The sequence below is a fragment of the Plecotus auritus genome (assembly GCF_963455305.1).
Source record: "Plecotus auritus genome assembly, chromosome: 1".
In the NCBI taxonomy this organism is placed as follows: Eukaryota; Metazoa; Chordata; class Mammalia; order Chiroptera; family Vespertilionidae; genus Plecotus; species Plecotus auritus.
In genome coordinates this window covers 45,992,030-46,010,905 of record NC_137770.1, presented here as the reverse complement: position 1 = coordinate 46,010,905, position 18,876 = coordinate 45,992,030, and the positions used below count along the sequence as shown (strand labels likewise).

The window sequence follows — 18,876 nt, the reverse complement described above, 5'->3', positions numbered from 1 at the left end:
TCCTCCTTCTGAGAAAGTGCTTCTGGCTCTGACTCAACATTTGACCACAGGCCACCAAGCTACCATGTGAACTATCCATTATTAAGAGGGTATTGTCTGACTCACCAAGCCACAAAACTGGGTGTGTACAGTGGCACTCTGTTATCAAGAGGAAGTAGAATATACAAGATCAGGGTTGTATAGGTCCTGCAGGCATAAATAAGTCGCAGAGGCAAGTGGCTCAAATTCTCATGATCCCTACTCCTACTAAATTACCTCCTCCTGCCCTGGCCGGTGTGCTCACTGGTTAGAGCATCGGCCCACGCACTGAAGGGTTGTGGGTTTGACTCCTAGTCAAGGGCGTGTACCTGGGTTGCAGGTTGGATCCCTGGCCCTGGCCAGGGCATGTGCGGGAGGCAACCAATCGATGTGTCTCTCACATCTGTTTCTCTCTCTTCCACTCTCTCTAAAAAATCAATGGAAAAAATATCCTTGGGTGAGAATTAACAACAAAATTACCTTCTCCCTCTCAACTTGCCCCTGTGCCCCCATGGGAAATTCTCTATACTCAGTTGGCCAAGGAAGAAAAAAATAGAGGCCTGCTTTACAAATGGTTCTGCACACCATTCTGGCACCACTCGAAAGTAAACAGTGGCAGCACCAGAGCCCCACCTGAGAGGGGCCCAAAGGACTGTGGAAATGCTCCCAGCAGGTAGAACTTTGAACACTGTACTGGTTGTTTATCTCTCCCAGAAAGAGAGATGGCTAAAGGTAGGCATCTATACAGTTGCATGTGCAATGACTAATGGCTTGGCTGGCTGGTCAGGCAAAGGAGCTCTGGAGAAGAGGTATATGAATGGACCTCTCCAAAAAGGCTCGGAGGATAAAGGTATTTAAGTTCCATATGGATGCTCACTGAAGAGTAACTGGGGCAGAGAAAGATTTTAATAATCATAGACAAGATGACCTACTCTGCGAACATTAGTTAGCCTCTTTCCCAGCCACCTCTGTCCTTACCCAATGACTTCACAAACTAAATGATTATGGCAGTAAGGATGGAGGTGATGTGTGGGATCAGCAACATGGACTTACTAAGGCTGATGTGTCTATAGCCACTCAATCTGCTCTTGGGAGAATGCTCAATCTCCCAATTTAAATAAAGAGGCGGGGAGCAGCACTTAGTCCTCACTGATATAGATTTGTCTTCCCTGCCCACAACGCTTCTGTGGAAACCACCATCTTAATCAATTTTATGGTATTTTACCCAGAAGCATTACTTCTGATCAGTGAGCTTATTTTACAGTAAATGAAGTATGATGATAAGCTCATGCTTGTGGAATTCACTGATGTTATCATTTCCCCAAGCATCCTGAAGCTGCTGGGTGACGAAGTGGAAAGGACTTTTGAAGATTCAGTAACGGCACTAGCTGACTAGCAACACCCTGCAGGGGTGGGGCAAAGTCTTCCAGATGCACTATATGCTCTAAATCAGTGATTAATATATGGCATTGTTTCTCCTATAGTCAGGGATCACAGGCCAGAAAATCAAGAGATAGAAATGGGAGTAGCACCTTACAATAATCCACTAGGTTCTGCTTCTAATCCAAATTTCTGCTTCCTCGCCCCACAACTGTGGGCTCTAATGGTTTAGAAGTCTTAGGTCCCAAGGGAGAAATGCTTCCATTAGAGAATAAGCAATGGTTCCATTACGCTAGACGTTAATACTGTCACACCTGGCCACTTCGAGTTTCTCGTGACAGTGAATCAAAGGGCAAAGAAGATTACTGTACTGAATGGGATAATTTTAAAAATATATATGTATTTTTATTGATTTCAGAGAGGAAGGGAGAGGGAGAGAAAGAAACATCAATGACGAGAGAGAATCATTGTTTGGCTTGCCTCCTGAATGCCCCCTACTGGCAATCGAGCTCACAACCCAGGCAAGTGCCCTGACCAGAAATCACACCATCTGGGACTGAATTGCATAACTGAAAGAGAGTTGCTACCACACAGAGAGCTTGGGAATGATAAAGAGGAGTACGTTTGGGTTATAGATCTCCTGGGCTATCTCTTGGTAACCCCACTCATTGCTATAAAAGTTGATGGAAACCACTACAACATAAAAAAGGCAGGGCTGCTAATGGCAGAGACACTTCAGGAATAAAAGTTTGAGTTTTCCCGCCAGACTAGGAACCATGACCAGCTGAGAGGCTTGCCAACGGCCAAGGGACTACGGAATAGATAGTGGAAGAAGGAAATTATAAATATGACCACATGACCACATGATTGGTGACATAAATGAGGAATATAGTTATGAGAAATGCAGTAGTAATTTCTTCCTTACTGTGAAATAAAGATATAATTAACCAATTCTTTCTTCTTCCTCATTGTTATAAAATGAATTGTGTTCCCCTTTCTCCAAAAATTCATATGTTGAAGCCTCAACTCCCCATTTGACTATGCTTGGAGATAGAGCCTTCAGGGAGATCATTAAGGTTAAATGAGGTCACAGGAGTGAAGCCCTAATCTGATAGGACTGGTGTTCTTATAAGAGAAAGACACACAAAAAATTGTGTGTGCTCACATTCTCATATTCTCTCTCTTCCTCTCCCTCTTTCTGTCACTATAGTAGCACTGTCACTATATGAGCATGCCCAGAGAAGACACCAAGTGAGGTCACAGTGAGAAGGCAGTCATCTATAAGCTGAGAAAGCTCTCACTAGAAACCAGTCCTGATGGCACCTTGATCTTAGACTTTGAGCCTCCAGAACTGTGACAAAATAAATTTCTGTTGTTTAAGCCTGTGGTATTCTGTTATGGTAGTAGGCATGTCTTCAGTTGTATGAAAGATAGTTGAGCCTTGTAGGTGGAAGCATGATTTTATTACTGTCTTTATTTGGAAAGTAATATGGTTATGAGGGGTGTGATTGGATGGCAAATTGAAAAGGGATGGACTGTGGGAGGCTATACTGTGTCAATTTGGTTAAACTGGGAATTATGCTTGACAGAATCCCCTCCCTATATGGTTCCATCTTAAAGTTGACCAAAACAGGAATTAAATGTGATTTGACATGTAGAAGTAAAGTAGCAGCCACTATTCACTGAAGGTCACTCTAGGCCAAGGTAGTGATAAACACTCACTGCCAAGTGAATTATAGCTCCACACCCAGCTCTGCTTCCCACATACTAATCCTACTGACCAACTGCTGTAGACAAGAGCTCCCCCAGATCTCCTCATGAGCTTCTCATTTGCGGTTCCACTTCAGCAGGTGGATACACTTTGGCTTCTCAGACTGGCTGGATATGCCTCTAATCTACCAACTCTCCTTCTGAACCTTGGCTTCCCAGATGGTTTCACAATGTGTCAGATCTAATTCCTACCATAAATACGACTACACTCATTATGGACTCTGCTTTCCTGACTGAACTCTGATCATTCAGGAACAACACAGAGAATGCAATACTTCTATCCATCAAATAGTTCTTGTTTTAGATTATGGGAAGATGAAGGAAGGCAGTCTATCTCCCTCTGTACAATCTACACCCTGCCCCAAGTCTTCTCATTAGTAGAGAGTTGATAATATAGATAAGCAGGTAGAACAATGAAATATCTATCAGTTTTGCCTTAAAATTAAATACTCCAAGTACTTATAATCCTATTTTTTGCTGGCACTGTCACTATATGAATACATTTCAAGTTGAAACCCTTCTTAGAATGAAAACTGTTATATTATTCTCAAAGAATTTCTTTCGGAATAACCTTACATTAGACAAATTTCATTCACTGACATAAAATACAGCACTGTGGTTAATTCAACTTTTTAAGAAAGGAGAGGGTCCTGGACAGTGTAGCACAGTTGTTTGAGCATCATCTCATACACCAGAAGGAAGCAGGTTCAATTCCCAGTCAGATCACATACCTGGGTTGTGGGTTCAATCCCTGGTCCCGGTGTGTGTGGGAGGCAACCAATCGATATCTTTCTCTCTCTTCCTCTCTTTAAAATCAATAAAATAAAATTTAAAGAAAAGAAAGGAGAGGGGATAAAAGTAGATAAAATAGATGAAAGTAGTTTTGCTTAAGAATCTTTACCTTTGTATTCCTTATAACAATTGGATATTTCATCCCTGAAAAAAAAAAAAAGGAAAAAGGAATTGGTGAAAGATTTATTTTTAGTAAAAGAAGGGCTACAGTATTTGAAATATACTAGTAACAAATTTAAATGAGTTTCTTGTCATAACCATGATTACTTTCCACATTTCATTCTGAAGCTTTTACCAAGTAATAAGATTAAACTAGTTCATATTTGACAATATATAAAACTCTGGCATGTTTTTTAGATTATTTTATATGAATTCATTTAATCTATGCTTCTCAACCTCCCCCCACTTCAGCTCTAGCATAGGCAGCCCCAGCTTTTTTCTCTGACCTACAAATCTAAACACCATGCTATAAAATGGATCATCATAAATCAGTATGTATTTCCCACTGGACTAATGTTATGACACTTGTCCAAATGTTGGTTACTGGATCTCTGTAGATTCTAGGTTGTGAAAAGAAGCAAAAGTTATTAAAACACAAAATCTTCCAATAATAAAGTATTTATAAAATTAGTTTCCAATCAGATACAAGAAATCTCGAAGTCTTATAACACATAAGTGCAACAGTTAAAGAATATGACCTACTTTTACCTTGAATACACTTGATTGATTATGCTACCTACCTATAACAATCTTAATTATTTAACAATTTTGCTCATCATCTTAGAATTTAATAGGACACTGGGAGGATGATTCATATGGCCCATATCTCCAAAAAGAAAAACCTGTCAAAGAAGAATAAATCCAGCACTACATTTTCCCTCAAATTTCCCCAAAGCAAATTCAAAATTTACAAACCGATTCATTTAGTTAAAAAAAGAAAATCCCCAAAGCGGGTAGTTCAGAATGGCTAAGTCATGTCTTATCCACAGACAATCTGCTTCAGTAAGACTGGGTGATGCTAAAGTCTGCAGTTTTAACAAACATCCCCAGAGATTCTGACTCTAACCTACAGGTAAGGAAGGATTTGGGGGCTAATCTACAATAATAAAAGCGTAATATGCTAATTAGACTGGACAGCTGAATGACCTTCCGACGAAGCCGGGGCTGGGGCTGAGGCAAGCCGCCACAGCTATGAGAGCCGAGGCAAGTTGCTGCAGCTGCGAGGGCTGAGGCCCTTGCACGAATTTCATGCATTTAGTCTATATATAAAATCCTAAGCCACTGGTACAACCAAACGACCGGCACGACCGGTTGACTAGTTGCTATGATGCACACTGACCACCAAGGGCGGACGCTCAACGCAGGAGCTGCCCCCTGATGTCAATGCGCTCCCACAGCCAACCTCCTGCAGCTGGCCAACCTCCCGTAGCTCCTCCTCACTGGCTGGCCAGCCAACCTCCCACAGCCCCTACCGGCCCTACCCCTGACCCTGATCGGCCCCAATTGGGACTGGGAGAGACGCCCTGATCAGCCCGATTGCCGGCCAGGCCGAAGGACCCCACCTGTGCACGAATTTGTGCACCAGGACTCTAGTTTTATACAAACAGCCTTGGCAGCTCAGGTTGTAACATCAGTCAGAAGTGTCCGATCAGTGCCTAGTTCTATCAACGCAAGACTTGCTGGAAGCCCCAGTTTTCCCACGTCCAATATTACCCTCTGCACCTGCCTCCAGCTCTGTGCCCTACTCTAGCCCAGTTCCTGGTGGACCTCCCCCAGCACTACCCCAGCCAAAAGCAGTCCCAAATTTGTTTAGAAGTCAATACAACTATTCAAAGAAAAGACAAGGACGGCTTACCATCTTCACTTCTTGAAGGACTTTCTCTAGCCATTTCAATATCTTTTACTTCAAAATTGGTCAAGACATAGCCACCCGCATCTTGGAAATCCTGGGCAAATGACAAAGCCACCTGACGATAGTCCACAATGCCAGTATATGGGCAATCAATAGCCATTAGACCCTGGGATAGGATTATGAAAAAGTCAAGGCAATACAATTAAAAATCACCAAGAACAGTTTGTTGAATAAATTTTATTTTGTGCTGAAATTTTTTAATGGTTATTTTGATGGGTAACACACATTATGCTTTCTTGAGGGAAAAAAACCCTGATAATTTTTAGGAAAAATAAAATAAAAGCTTGCTCCATAGTGCCTGAATTTGAACTTGAGTATACAGGGTGGGACAAAAAGTAGGTTTACAGTTGCTCATATGGAAAATGATACAATAATTAAAAATATATACAAGAATGAACTCTGAGTTTCATGTACTCACAGCTGTAAACCTAGTTTTGCCTCACCCTGTATGTATACACTAGAGGCCCGGTGCACAAAATTCATGCATGGGTGTCCCTCAGCCCAGCCTGCACCCTTTCACAATCCAGGACCCCTCAGGGGATGTCCAACTGCCAGTTTAGGCCCCATCCCTGCAGGCCAGTCAGACATCCCCCGAGGGATATAGCAGTGCCCCAAGTGGCAGGCAGCTAGGGAGGAGCCAGAACTGGGGCCAGGCGCCACGCCGCTTGCACTCATCCTGGCCTGCTGTGCCTGCTGCTGCAACTCAGTAGTGGTGCCACGGAGTTGGGAGAGGCTTCCACCACCACAGCTGTGCTCGCCAGCCGTGAGCCTGGTTTCTGGCTGAGTGGGAGCGCACTCAGGGGGAGCGCAATGACCACCAGGGGGGAGCTCCTTCCTTGAGCATCTGCCCCCTGGTGGTCAGTGCACATCATAGCAACTGGTCGACCAGTCATTCCGGTCATTCTGTCGTGATGGTCACTTAGGCTTTTATATATATATAGATTCAATATGTCCAGATATAAGAAGTAATACTAACTAAATAAGAAAATTTCTATAATAAGAAAATAATTCTCCTCCTTAAAGGAGTTCATTTTGCTAGGCTCTTCTAGCTGCTACAATGAGTTTTTCAGTTTTATTCATCCCTCATCCTGATTCATATCTGATTGAGTAGAATTCTGTATCACTAAACAATTATGTTTTTTTTTATTTAATTTTTCCCATCACCATTTATCCCCTCTAGGCTCTCTCCCACCTCCTCTCCCCACTGTTGTCCATGTCTACGAGTTCTCTTTTTTTCCTCAACCGCTCTCCCACCCCTGCCCCCATACACACACCAGAGCTGGATGCTTGCTCTTTATGAGTCTGTCTCTATTTTGCTTGGTAGTCAGTTCAGTTTGTTCATTAAATTCCACATATGAGCGAAGTCATATGGTACTTGTCTTTCTATTACTGGCTTATTTCACTTAGCATAATGTTCTCCAATTAAAGTTTTAAATAAACTCCACTGAGGTTTTCCCAGTAGTGGATCATATGTCATACACACTCAGTGAGAACTCAGAATTGTTCATATGTTTACAGAGCATTGATTTGATTTGCTGCAGATTCTATTTTCAAGACTGCAAATACTGAATGAAGATCACATATGGTTAATTCAAACTTTCTCTTCAGGTAATATGAGAAATTAACAGCCTGGGTTGTTCTTCTGGTGTTTTGTGTGTGTGTGTGTGTGTGTGTGTGTGTGTATCTGTGTGTGTGTGTGTGTTTTGCCAAGATATGTTCAAAATCTATAGATGAATGATTTACAAGCATTACTTACTCAATTTTTTGGAATAAATGTATCCTTTTCTAATTCTGAAGAAAATGATAAAAACAGAATTTCACACACTAAGTATGGACTATACTTTGAGGAATCTTTAGTAATAGTATCATTTTATCTTGCCTTAATGTGTATGAGAATATTAGTTTTCTCTATTAATCTTCCCTAAGAGGATTGCCTGGTTCCCAGGATAACTAAGACCCAGAAGCTGAGTATGACTGGTAAATGCTGCTGTCTTCTTGTTTGACCAGCACAGCATGTCATTGTTGTGGTTTTAAAATAATATTTGATATTATCCTATCTAATAAAGAGGGAATATGCTAATTGACCCTCACGCTGCTGCAAAGATAGTAGCGCCCATAGCTAATAAGGAGGGAATATGCTAATTGACTGCCCCGCCCTCAAAGATGGTGGCACCCACAGCCAATAAGGAGGGAATATGCTAATTGACTGCCACGCCCTCAAAGATGGCAGTGCCCACAGCCACAAGATGGCGGTGCCCAGTCCCCTCAGCCCCATCGGGGTGGCAGGCACTTGGCAAGGCCGGACCCGCTCCCATGCGGGCGCGGCCACTCTGCGCGCCTGCCTCTGGCGTCCCCCAGTCCCTTAGCCCCCAGCCGCCCAGGGCCACCCGAGGCGAAAGCAAGCCTCAGATGGTGGCTGCCCAGCCACCCAGGGCCAGCCCAAGGTGCAGGCAAGCCTCAGATGGCGGCTGCTCAGCCGCCCAGGGCTGCCCGAGGCTCAGGTAACCAGGGCCGGCAAGGCTTGCAGTGCCGGCAGTGGCAGCAGCAGAGGTGTGATGGAGCGTTGCCTTCCCCTGATTGCTGGGTCACCTCCCATCCCTGAGGGCTCCCGGACTATGAGAGGGGGCAGGCCAGGCTGAGGGACCTCCCTCCAGTGCATAAATTTTCATGCACTGGGCCTCTAGTTTAAAATATTTTATTATTGTATTCAGTGCCCCACCCCTATCCCAATACATTTACCTGCTTATCCTTCAAAGCTTTTGATTTTGCTACCCACCCCTGACCAATGTTCACACTAAGGGTAAAGGCTCACAAAACACGCAACAGTCTCTCTTCACGAACTGAAAGCAACATTTGAAAAACTTCACCATTTTCCTGATGGTCTGCTTCCAGAATATGAGAGCATTTGCCCAAGTACAGGTAATCAGTCCTTTTGTTCTGATAGAGTAGATACACTAAGATTTTATATTAGACTTTATATGGCCTGACAATCCCTAAATTCAGTGGCCAATAGCTATAATTCAATTTCAATCTATAAATAATATTTTGGTACAATAATCTTAAAATCTAAATTAGGATGATACCAAGAGTTTAGTCACAAAAACTTCCTTACCTAGCATAAAACTCTGTGACAAGTATAACAGTGAGATAAAAGTGTGCTGTAAAAATGCTCCATATCAAAAGATTTTTGGAATTCCAAATATCTTCATTCATCTTATATTCCTATTACTTCGTACAATGCCTGACACACAGAAGGCACTCAAACATTTACTGAATGAATGAACTTTTGAAGGTTGCTATCTTTAAACATACCAGATAGTTACCCTTTCTAGACCTTCTCTAAAAGATCTCCTTTCTTTTCTTTCCCTTTCTAGTTTTGGCCTTGGCCTTGCCCCTCCTCATGAGATGCTGGTGGGCCCTACCTATACGTGTATGTTGGGGGAAGGTGGAGCGAGTCACTGCTGCCAAGCAATCCAATGCCCTGGCCTAGGAGGGGGGTTGGACAGGCTAGCAGTCTGCCAGGAGCTGGGCATGCACTGTCTAAGTTAGCAGGTCAGAACTTGAAATCATAGGCCACAGCAGGTCAGATGGCTAGAAAAGAACCAGGCAAGCAAAACAGGGAACACTGGGAGTTAGAAGTCAGGAGGAACAGATGAACATGTGGTTGACGAATTAAAGAAAAGGCAGACGGATCTGCACAGCTAAGGTCAGAAGCAGCAGTCAGGATCTGCCCAGAAGAGAGCTGTCAAGAGCTACCCTCCAAAGTCAAAGTTCACAGAGCCAGTTTAAAATTTTCCAAAATGCCCCCCTGGGAGTACTTAAATCTTTTGCTGAAAGGAATCTGCTCTAAGAAGCCCTTTAGAGCTGCCCTAATATACTTTTCCTGTTGAAGGTCCTAGAAGTAACCTTGTACTATGCAAATTTTGCCCATCATTGCTGGTAGCAGTGGTGAGGTTGGGAGAGAAAGGAGGAATTTACTCAAGACACCTTTATGAAATAACCAGACTATATTTTCTACTATACTAGTACTAGTATATTGCCACCCTAAATAGGCATTGAAAATTACAATTTGGCATTATATAAAGTAGATCACTTCTGCAGAGGCCTCAGAGAAAAGCAGGGCATACCTCTTTTATAAGTTACATTACTTAGTCATCTTTCAAGTGGGGGTTCAACTAAACTCTAGGACTAAACTAAAAGCTTCTGATAAGCATTGTCTGGCAAGGAGTTAGAAGCCAGACTCTTTAACACACGTACCTGGAGTCCAGCTATTTTTCTTTTTAGTGCTTTTATTGATTTTAGAGAGAGGAAGGGAGAAGGAGAGAAAGATAGAAACATTGATGAGTGAGAATCATTGCTTGGCTGCCTCCTGTACGCCCCCTACTGGGGATAGAGCCTGCAACTGGGGCATGTGCTCTAACCAGGAACCAAACTGTGACATCCTCAACCACTGAACTACACCAGCGGGCTGGAGTCCAGCTATTGCATATCCTATCTAATAAAGATGGAATATGCAAAATGACTGTAACTCCATGACAAAGATGGTGGCACCCACAGCCAATAAGGAGGGAATATGCAAATTGACGTGACAAGGTGAGAGGCGGAAGGCAGCTCTGGCCGGAGCGAAGGCGGAAAGGTGGCTCCGGGCCAGAGTGAAGGCAGAAAGGTGGCTCCGGCCGGAGCGAAGGTGGTGCTGGCAGCCAGGGGAAGGAAGGCCTATTATTGCACAAATCTTCGTGCATCGGGCCTCTAGTTGTCAATAAAAGGGTAGGGGAGAAGGAACAGGAGATACAGCCATTCACTGGAACAACCAGTGGAACTAGAGTTTGAGCTGATAGTGTCTGAAAGGCTATCAAAGAAAGTTGTTATGCAGAGTATTATTATTCATGTCTCTCTCATGAATAAAAGGAAGGTTTTTCCTTATAGCATGTTTTAAGCAAGATACTCTACAACCCACCCTTCACACTCATGCCACCCTTATCTTCCTGAAATATAGACTGGATATTACAGCCACTCTCCTCAAAAATTTTCAATGGCTTCTGTGCCTACTAGATAAACTTCAAAGTTATCAGCATGAATATCAGGCCCTTTATGTGGGCCTATTCCCGCCTTTCTAGTCCCACTTTTTATATTTTCCTACACACCCTGTGATCCAACCACACCTCACCACTCAGTGCTTTCCAAACGTGTCATATGGTCTCAGACCTTCTCTTGCATTTGCTTATGTCCTTCAGACCTGGTATTTTTTCATTGGTGTGAGTGAGAAGAGGGTTCTATGGGAAGTAACCTCACAGGGTGATCTGGTCATAAATCCCTAACTCGACCAGTCATGGTGGGTAGTCATGTCCCAGGCATATAACCTCTTTAGTACAAAGTTTATCTTTACGACCTGGCTGGTGTGGCTCAGTTGGTCTGAGCATTGTCCCATGCACCAAAAGGTCGCTGGTTCGATTCTTGGTCAGGGCACATAGCCAGGTTGTGGGAGCAATCCCAGGTCAGGATGTGTATAGGAGGCAACTGATTGATGTTTCTCTCTCTCCCTCTCCCTTCCTCTCTTTCTCAAATCAATAAAAAAAATATTTTTAAAGAGGTTTATACTTGCCTTAAGCAAGCCTAGTCCATTGTGTCTATGCAATTAGGTTAACACACCATAGAAATAAGCTGTAACCACCCTCAAGAGAGCACATAATCTTGCTAACTATCCTAATCTAATCCCTGCCTTGCTTTCTCTCACCATCCTGTAAACTTCCCTCCTTAATTTCAAATGCATAAAAGAAGCTGCAAAACTTATTCCCCAGAGCATCTGAGATCTTGCTCCCTGGCATATGTCATCAGTTTGGCTCAAATAAACTCTTACACAAAATTCTCTACAGCAAGCATGTCAAACTCGCGGCCCGCTTATTTAAATGAGGCATGCAGCCCGCCAGCCCCAAGTTTGACATGCTTGCTCTACAGGTTTGGATGTTTCTTATAATGACTTAGGGAAAGAAGAAATCAAGTGTCCAGAGTTTGTGGCAACGGCCTCTTGTGTTTGTTACCCCACTGCTTTTGCGACAGGATTATCTAATTGTTTCTATATAATTCCTTCCTCCTATTAATTCACTTTCAGGCTCTATGTTCACAAGACCGAGCCCTAAATGAAAATGCCCCTGTGAGCATGTGTGTGGAGTTAGTGAATCACTTACCCTACAATATGGCTCCTTCTTTTTTATATCCTCCTGCTGGATCAGCTTCAGGCCCTGGACACCATTCTGCAGGCCTCTCTCATATAGGGCCTGAAGTCTGGGAATTTCTTCTTGTTCTACAGCTACTATAAGCTTCAAAAAATGATAATATAAATAGAGTTAAACATATCATCAGCTATGAAAGATAAAGTGACTAGAAAAATCATAAATGGTTACATGACAAATTGGATTTTTTAAAATTGCTTTTTCTTCATGTATCTACTTCAACCTTCCTTCATGACTTCATTTTCCTCCTCCACTGAAAAAAGTTCTCTTAAGAAAACTGCATGAGCCCAGGCAGCGTGGCTCAGTGGTTGAGTGTCAACCTATAAACCAGGAGGTCACAGTTCAATTCCTGGTCGGGCATATGCCCGAGTTGCGGGCTCAATCCCCAGTGGGGAGCATGCAGGAGGCAACCGATCAAGGATTCTTTCTCATTCTTGATGTTTCTATCTCTCTCTCCCTCTACCTCCCTCTCTGAAATCAATAAAAATATTTAAAAAAGAAAACTGCATGAAAAATTTTCCTCAAAGTTGAGATGTAATCTCAATTTCCACTTCTGCTATCAGCCACTACATGCATCTTGGCCATAATCAACTGATATTACCTTCACTCCCTCAGTCCCAGAAGGGAGAGAAGCACTCGATTACTTAATCTTTACATTAAAAACAAAAGAACAAACAAACAAAACAAAAAAAATCAGCAACAACAAAACAGAATCGCCTTCTTTTTTTCTATAAGAGAATGTAAAATACCAGTACATCAAGAAAACATTTGGTATTCAGTATAATGAGATATCATAAACAGAAAACTATCCATTTTATTTCCTGGAATAAAGTACATTACAAAGTATTTACTAATGTATCCTGTTGCAAAGAAAAAAATAGGTAAACTTATCAACTTTACTCAAGACTATTTTTCTACTTATTTCTGGGCAAAGTATCTTTTTAAAGTAGTTTCTTCCTTAACAGCTCCCAACAAAGGAAGGCACAGATGTATATTCCCAGGTAAATGAGAATTTATAAATTACTATTTCATAGCAAGGAGTCAACACTTAATAGAGATAATACTCTTAATCAAGGTGTAAAGGTTATTTAAATCAACAAATAACTAACCTTAAGAACAAAAGTGGAATCAAAGGACACTATCCAGAAAATAAAAGACAACACACTGAATGGGAGAAAACATTTGCAAATCATTCAGTGGTTGGCAAACTGCGGCTCACGAGCCACATGCGGCTCACGAGCCGCAGTTTGCCGCTCTGTTGACTAATGAGTTTACTGACCACTGACCTAGACTCTCGATTCCAATAATTACAGGCTGTTTTTGTTCCTTGTGATTAAGCCCCTATCCCAGTGGTTGGCAAACTCATTAGTCAACAGAGCGGCAAACCGCGGCTCGCGAGCCGCAGTTTGCCGACCACTGATATAGGTGATAAGGGACGAGTATCCAGAGTATATAAAGAACTCTTAATACTCAACCATAAAAACTATAAATACAGTTTTACATATTTTTTCACTTCATACCATGTCAGGACCATTTCCCCATATAATTTTTAAAAATCTTCATAGCATCTTTAATGGTAACAATGAACTTTTATTCTTAAAAATTACATGAAAAAGACTTACAAGGGAATATTATGAATAACTTATGCCAACAAATTAGATAATCTACATGAAATGGACAAATTCATAGGAAGACACAAACTTCTGAAACTGACTCAAGAAGAAAATCTGAATAGACCTATAATATGCAAAGAGATTGAATTAGTAACTTTAAAACTTCCCACAAAGATCAGGCCCAGGAACTATACTCATGAGTGCTACCACATGTTTTAAAGAATTAATACCAATTCTTCATAAACTCTTCCAACAAAACAAAAGGGAACACTTCCTAATTCAGTGAGGCCAGTATTAGCCAGATACCCAAACCAGACAAAGATTAAAAAAAAAACACACAAAAAACAAGACTGCAGACCAATATCTCTTGTGAATATTGATGTAAGAGTCCCAACTAGTAAACTGATGCAGCAACATACAAAAAAGATTATATACCATGATCAAGTGAAATTTACTGCAGGAATGAAAGATCAACTTAATATCCAAAAGTCAATTAATGTAATATATTAATAAAATAAAAGACAAAAACTACATGATTGCTTCAATAGAAGCAGAAAAAGCATTTGAGAAAATCCAACACCCTTTTATGATTAAAACAACAACAACAACACAACTCTCAATGAACTAGAAATAGAAAGGAACTTCCTCAATCTGATAAAGGGCATCTACAAAAAAACCCACAACTAGCATCATACTTAATAGTGAAAAGTTGAATGCTTTCTCCTTAAGATCAGGAAAATCACAAGGTTGTCCACTTTCATTGCTTTCACTTTTCAACATTGCATTAGAGATTTTACACAGGGAAATTAGGCAAGAAAAAAATATAAAGAGTATCCAAATTGAAAAAGAAGTTAAACTATTTTATTTGCAGATGGTATGATCCTACATATAGAAAATCCTAAGGAATCCACATACCAAAAGAACAAATACACAGAAACACCTATTAGACCAATACCAAGGAATAAATTTAACAAAAGAAATGCAAGACCTGCACAATGAAAAATACATAACACTGTTGAAATAAATTAAATATCTAAGTCAATGAAAAGACATCCCATGTTCATAAGATTTAATATTGTTAAGATGACAATACTCTCCAAATTGATCTATAGATTCAATATAATCTCTATCAAAATCCCAGCTGCCTTTTTAGAGCAACTGACAAACTGACTCTGAAATTCATATGAAAATGCAAGGCACCCAGAACAGCCAAACAATATATTTATTAAAAATGTGTTGCTTTTTTATTTTTAAAATTGATTTCAGAGAGCAAGAGAGAGAGAGAAACATTGATGAGACAGAACATCGATCGGCTGCCTCCTGCACACCCCATACTGAAGATCAAGCTTGCAACCCTGGGCAGTGCCCTGACCAGGAGACGAACCAGTGAACTCCTTGTGCATAGGACGGATGCTCAACCAACTGAGCCACAACGGTTAGCCAAAACAATCTTGAAAAAGAACAAAGTTGGAGGACTCACACTCCCTGGTTTCAAAATAAAGAGTTACAGTAATCAAAATAGTGTGGTAGGATATAAGGATAGGCATATATCAATGGAATAGAATTGAGAATCCTAAACACACCCTCTGACATTTATGCACAATTGAGTTGTGATACAGACAAAAAGCAATGTAGAAAGAATAGTCTTTTCAACAAATGGTGGTAAACAACTGGATCGACACATACAAGACAATAAAGCTGGACCCCTTCCTCACACCGTATACCAAAATTAATTAAAAAGTGGCTCTGGTCAGTACGGTTCAGTTGGTTGGGCACCATTCAGTGTACCAAGAGATTGCTGATTCCTGGTCAGGGCACATGCCTGTGTAGTGGGCTCGATCCCCAGCAGGGGGTGTGCAGAAGGCAACCAACAGATGTTCTGCCATCACATCAATGTTCCTCTTTCCCACTTCCTCTCTCTCTAAAAATCATTATATATATATAATGACAAATAATCCAATTTAAAAAGCAAGCAAAAGATATTTTTTAAAATATATTTTTGTTGATTTCAGAGAGGAAGGGAGTATGAGAGAGATAGAAACATCAATGATGATAGAGAATCACTGATCGGCTGCCTCCTGCACACCCCACACTGGGGACTGAGCCCACAACCCTGGCATATGACCTTGACTGGAATCAAACCATGGACCCTTAAGTCTGCAGGCTGATGCTCTATCCACTGAGCCAAACCAGGTAGGGCTGAGCAAAAGATTTGAATAGACATGTTTTCAAAGATAAATGAATAGCCAATAAGCATAAGAAAAGATGCTCAATATCATTAATAATTAGGGAAATGCAAATCAAAACCATAATGATATATACCTCTTCAGATCGAGGATGGCTAAAATAAAAAAGACATAATAATAGATGTTGGTGAGGATGTGGAGATATTAGAATCCTCATTAATTGTTGATGGAAATATAAAACAGTGTAGCACTTTGGAAAACAGTTTGGCAGCTCCTCAAACATTAAACATGGAGTTACCTATAACCCAGCAATTCCACTCCTAGGTACATGTCCGAGGGAAATGAAAACAGGTCCATACAAAAACCTGTACATAGATTCCACAGCAGTGTTATTTATAACTAGAGGCCCAGTGCATGAAATTCGTGCACGGGGAGGGAGGGGTGTCTCTCAGCCCAGCCTGCATCCTCTCCAATCTGGGACCCCTTGAGGGATGTCTGAATGCCCGTTTAGGCCCGATCCCACGATCGGGCCTAAACGGGCATCCGGACATCCCTCTCACAATCTAGGACTGCTGGTTCCCAACTGCTCGCCTGCTTGCCTTCCTGATTGCCCCTACCGCTTCTGCCTGCCAGCCTGATCACCCCCTTACCACTCCCCTGCCAGCCTGATTGATGCCTAACTGCTCAACTGCCAGCCTGTTTTCCCCTAACTGCCTTCCCCTGCAGGCCTGGTAACCCCTAACTGCCCTCCCCTGCCAGCCTGGTCACCCCTAACTACCCTCCCCTGCAGGCCTGGTATCCCCCAACTGCCCTTCCCTGCAGACCCAGTCACCCCCAACTTCCCTCCTCTGCTGGCCGGGTCACCCCTAACTGCCCTCCCCTGCAGACTTAATCACCCCCAACTGCCCTCCCTTGCAGGCCTGGTCCCTCCCAACTGCCCTCCCCTGCTGGCCATCTTGTGTCCACAGGGGGGCAGGATCTTTGACCACATGGGGGCAGCCATCTAGTGTGTTGGAGTGATGGTCAATCTGCATATTACTCTTTTATTAGATAGGATAGAGGCCTGGTGCATGGGTGGGGGCCAGCTGGTTTGCCCTGAAGGGTGTCCCGGATCAGGGTGGGGGTTCCCTTGGGGTATGGGGCAGCCTGGGCGAGGGGCCTGTGGTGGTTTGCAGGCCAGCCACGCCCCCCGGCGACCCAAGCAGAGGCCCTGGGATGTGGGATTTATTTATCTTCTACAACTGAAACTTTGTAGCCTGGAGTGGAGCCAAGCCTTCTGCTCGCTCTGTGGTGGCAGCCATTTCTGTTGGGATTTATGTATCTTCTATAATTGAAACTTTGTAGCCTTAAGCAGAGGCCAAAGCAGGCCAGGGCTTCCTCCATCGCTGCGGGCAACCCTAGCCTCCTGCCCTCTCTAGTTCCATGGCTGCTGCCATTTCTGTTGGGTTTTTTTTATCTTCTATAATTGAAACTTTGTAGCATTGAGTGGAGGCCTGGGCCAGCAAGGGCAGGCAGAAAGCTTGGCTTCCTCCATTGCCAGGGAAACCCAAGCCTCCCTCCTGCTCTCTGTGGCCGTAGCCATCTTGGATGGGTTTATTTGCATATTCCCTCCTGATTGGCCGGTGGGCGTGGCCGGTGGGCGTGGCTTGTGGTTATAGCAGATGTACAGTCAATTTGCATATTACTCTTTTATTGGATAGGATAGCCAAAGGGTGGAAACAACCCAAATGTCCATCAGCTGTAAAATGGATAAACAAAATTTGGTATACCTACACAATGAAATATATAAAAAGAATGAAGTATTGATTCATGCTACAAATAAATGAACCTGAAAAATATTATGCTAAGTTAAAGAAGCCAATCACAAAAGACAACATATTGTATGAATTCATTTACATGGAATGTCCAGAATAGTCAAATCCAGAAAATATATTAGTGGTTGCCAGGGACTGGGAAGAAGCAAAACTAGGAAGTAGGGGGAGTGGGGAATGACTATTAATGGGTATATGGTTTCTTTTTGGGAAAATGAATATGGTCTAAAATTAGATAATGGTGATAGCTACACCTTCTGTGACTACACTAAAAACTAAACTGTATACTTTAAAAGGGTGAATTTAAAAGGGTATATAAATTATGTCATAAAGCTGTTACTTTAAAAATTACACGGAATGTCCTGACTGGTGTAGCTCCGTTGGTTGGAGCTTCATCCCGTACCCAAGTTTCAGGTTCCATCCCCGGTCGGGGTTCATATGGAAGGCAACCGATCAATGTTTCTCTCTCACATCAATGTTTCTCTCTCCCTCTCCCTTCCTCTCTCTATAAAATCATTAAAAACCTACCAATTTTTTAAAAATTACATTGAGTTAGTTACACCATCTTTTTAAAAAGTTATTCTCTAATATTAGATTTTGCAAATTACTTGATATAAAGAAAATCCAGGGTTTAAAAAAAATTCAACATTAAACATCAGTAAGAAAACGTTAGTTATAAATAAGTCGAGGTCCTAGTAAAATACCATACCTTGCCACACTGCTTGTAAGAAATTCCCTTTTGGTTACAGTACTCATAGATGAGGGCTGCACCCTGTACACATAATTTAGCTTTTAGAGATTCCGGTTTATAATAAATTCCACTATGTATGACACCACTGTTATGTCCAGTCTGGTGAATAGCTACCAAACAAGAGAAACAGGATAAGAGAAAATAAATGACTCATACAAAACCTAAGAAGTGGGGGAACAAACATATTTGAAACTATCAGAGACCACATTATTTAAAATTTTTACAGTCAGAGCACTGGTAAATTCCTCTAGCCACCATCTTTGTTGCCTGTGTCACATCCCTCCAGCCCACCTTTGATTTTAGTTACAACTCTGGTGCACAAACTCACCTCTCACTTCCAGCAAACCACTTCAAGGGACCGTTATAGTTCCCAGCATTCTGCCCCAGGGCCTTGTCTAATGTGGGGAAAGAGA

At 42.1% G+C, this 18,876-nt stretch overlaps 1 protein-coding gene across 3 annotated transcripts in view; it reads right to left on the bottom strand.

Annotated features, from left to right (window-relative positions):
- L2HGDH (L-2-hydroxyglutarate dehydrogenase) overlaps positions 1-18,876 on the bottom strand; it is a 36,998-nt gene that overhangs the window by 14,883 nt on the left and 3,239 nt on the right. For 2 of the 3 annotated variants that reach the window (XM_080665614.1, XM_080665613.1), the window contains exons 3-6: positions 18,422-18,573; positions 12,058-12,189; positions 5,816-5,978; positions 4,070-4,104 (exon numbers count right to left, since the gene is read on the bottom strand). In XM_080665614.1, coding sequence (XP_080521740.1) covers positions 4,070-4,104; positions 5,816-5,978; positions 12,058-12,189; positions 18,422-18,573 — 482 coding nt within the window. The remainder of the gene's footprint in view (positions 1-4,069; positions 4,105-5,815; positions 5,979-12,057; positions 12,190-18,421; positions 18,574-18,876) is intronic. The other variant, XM_080665612.1, reaches the window with a different exon arrangement.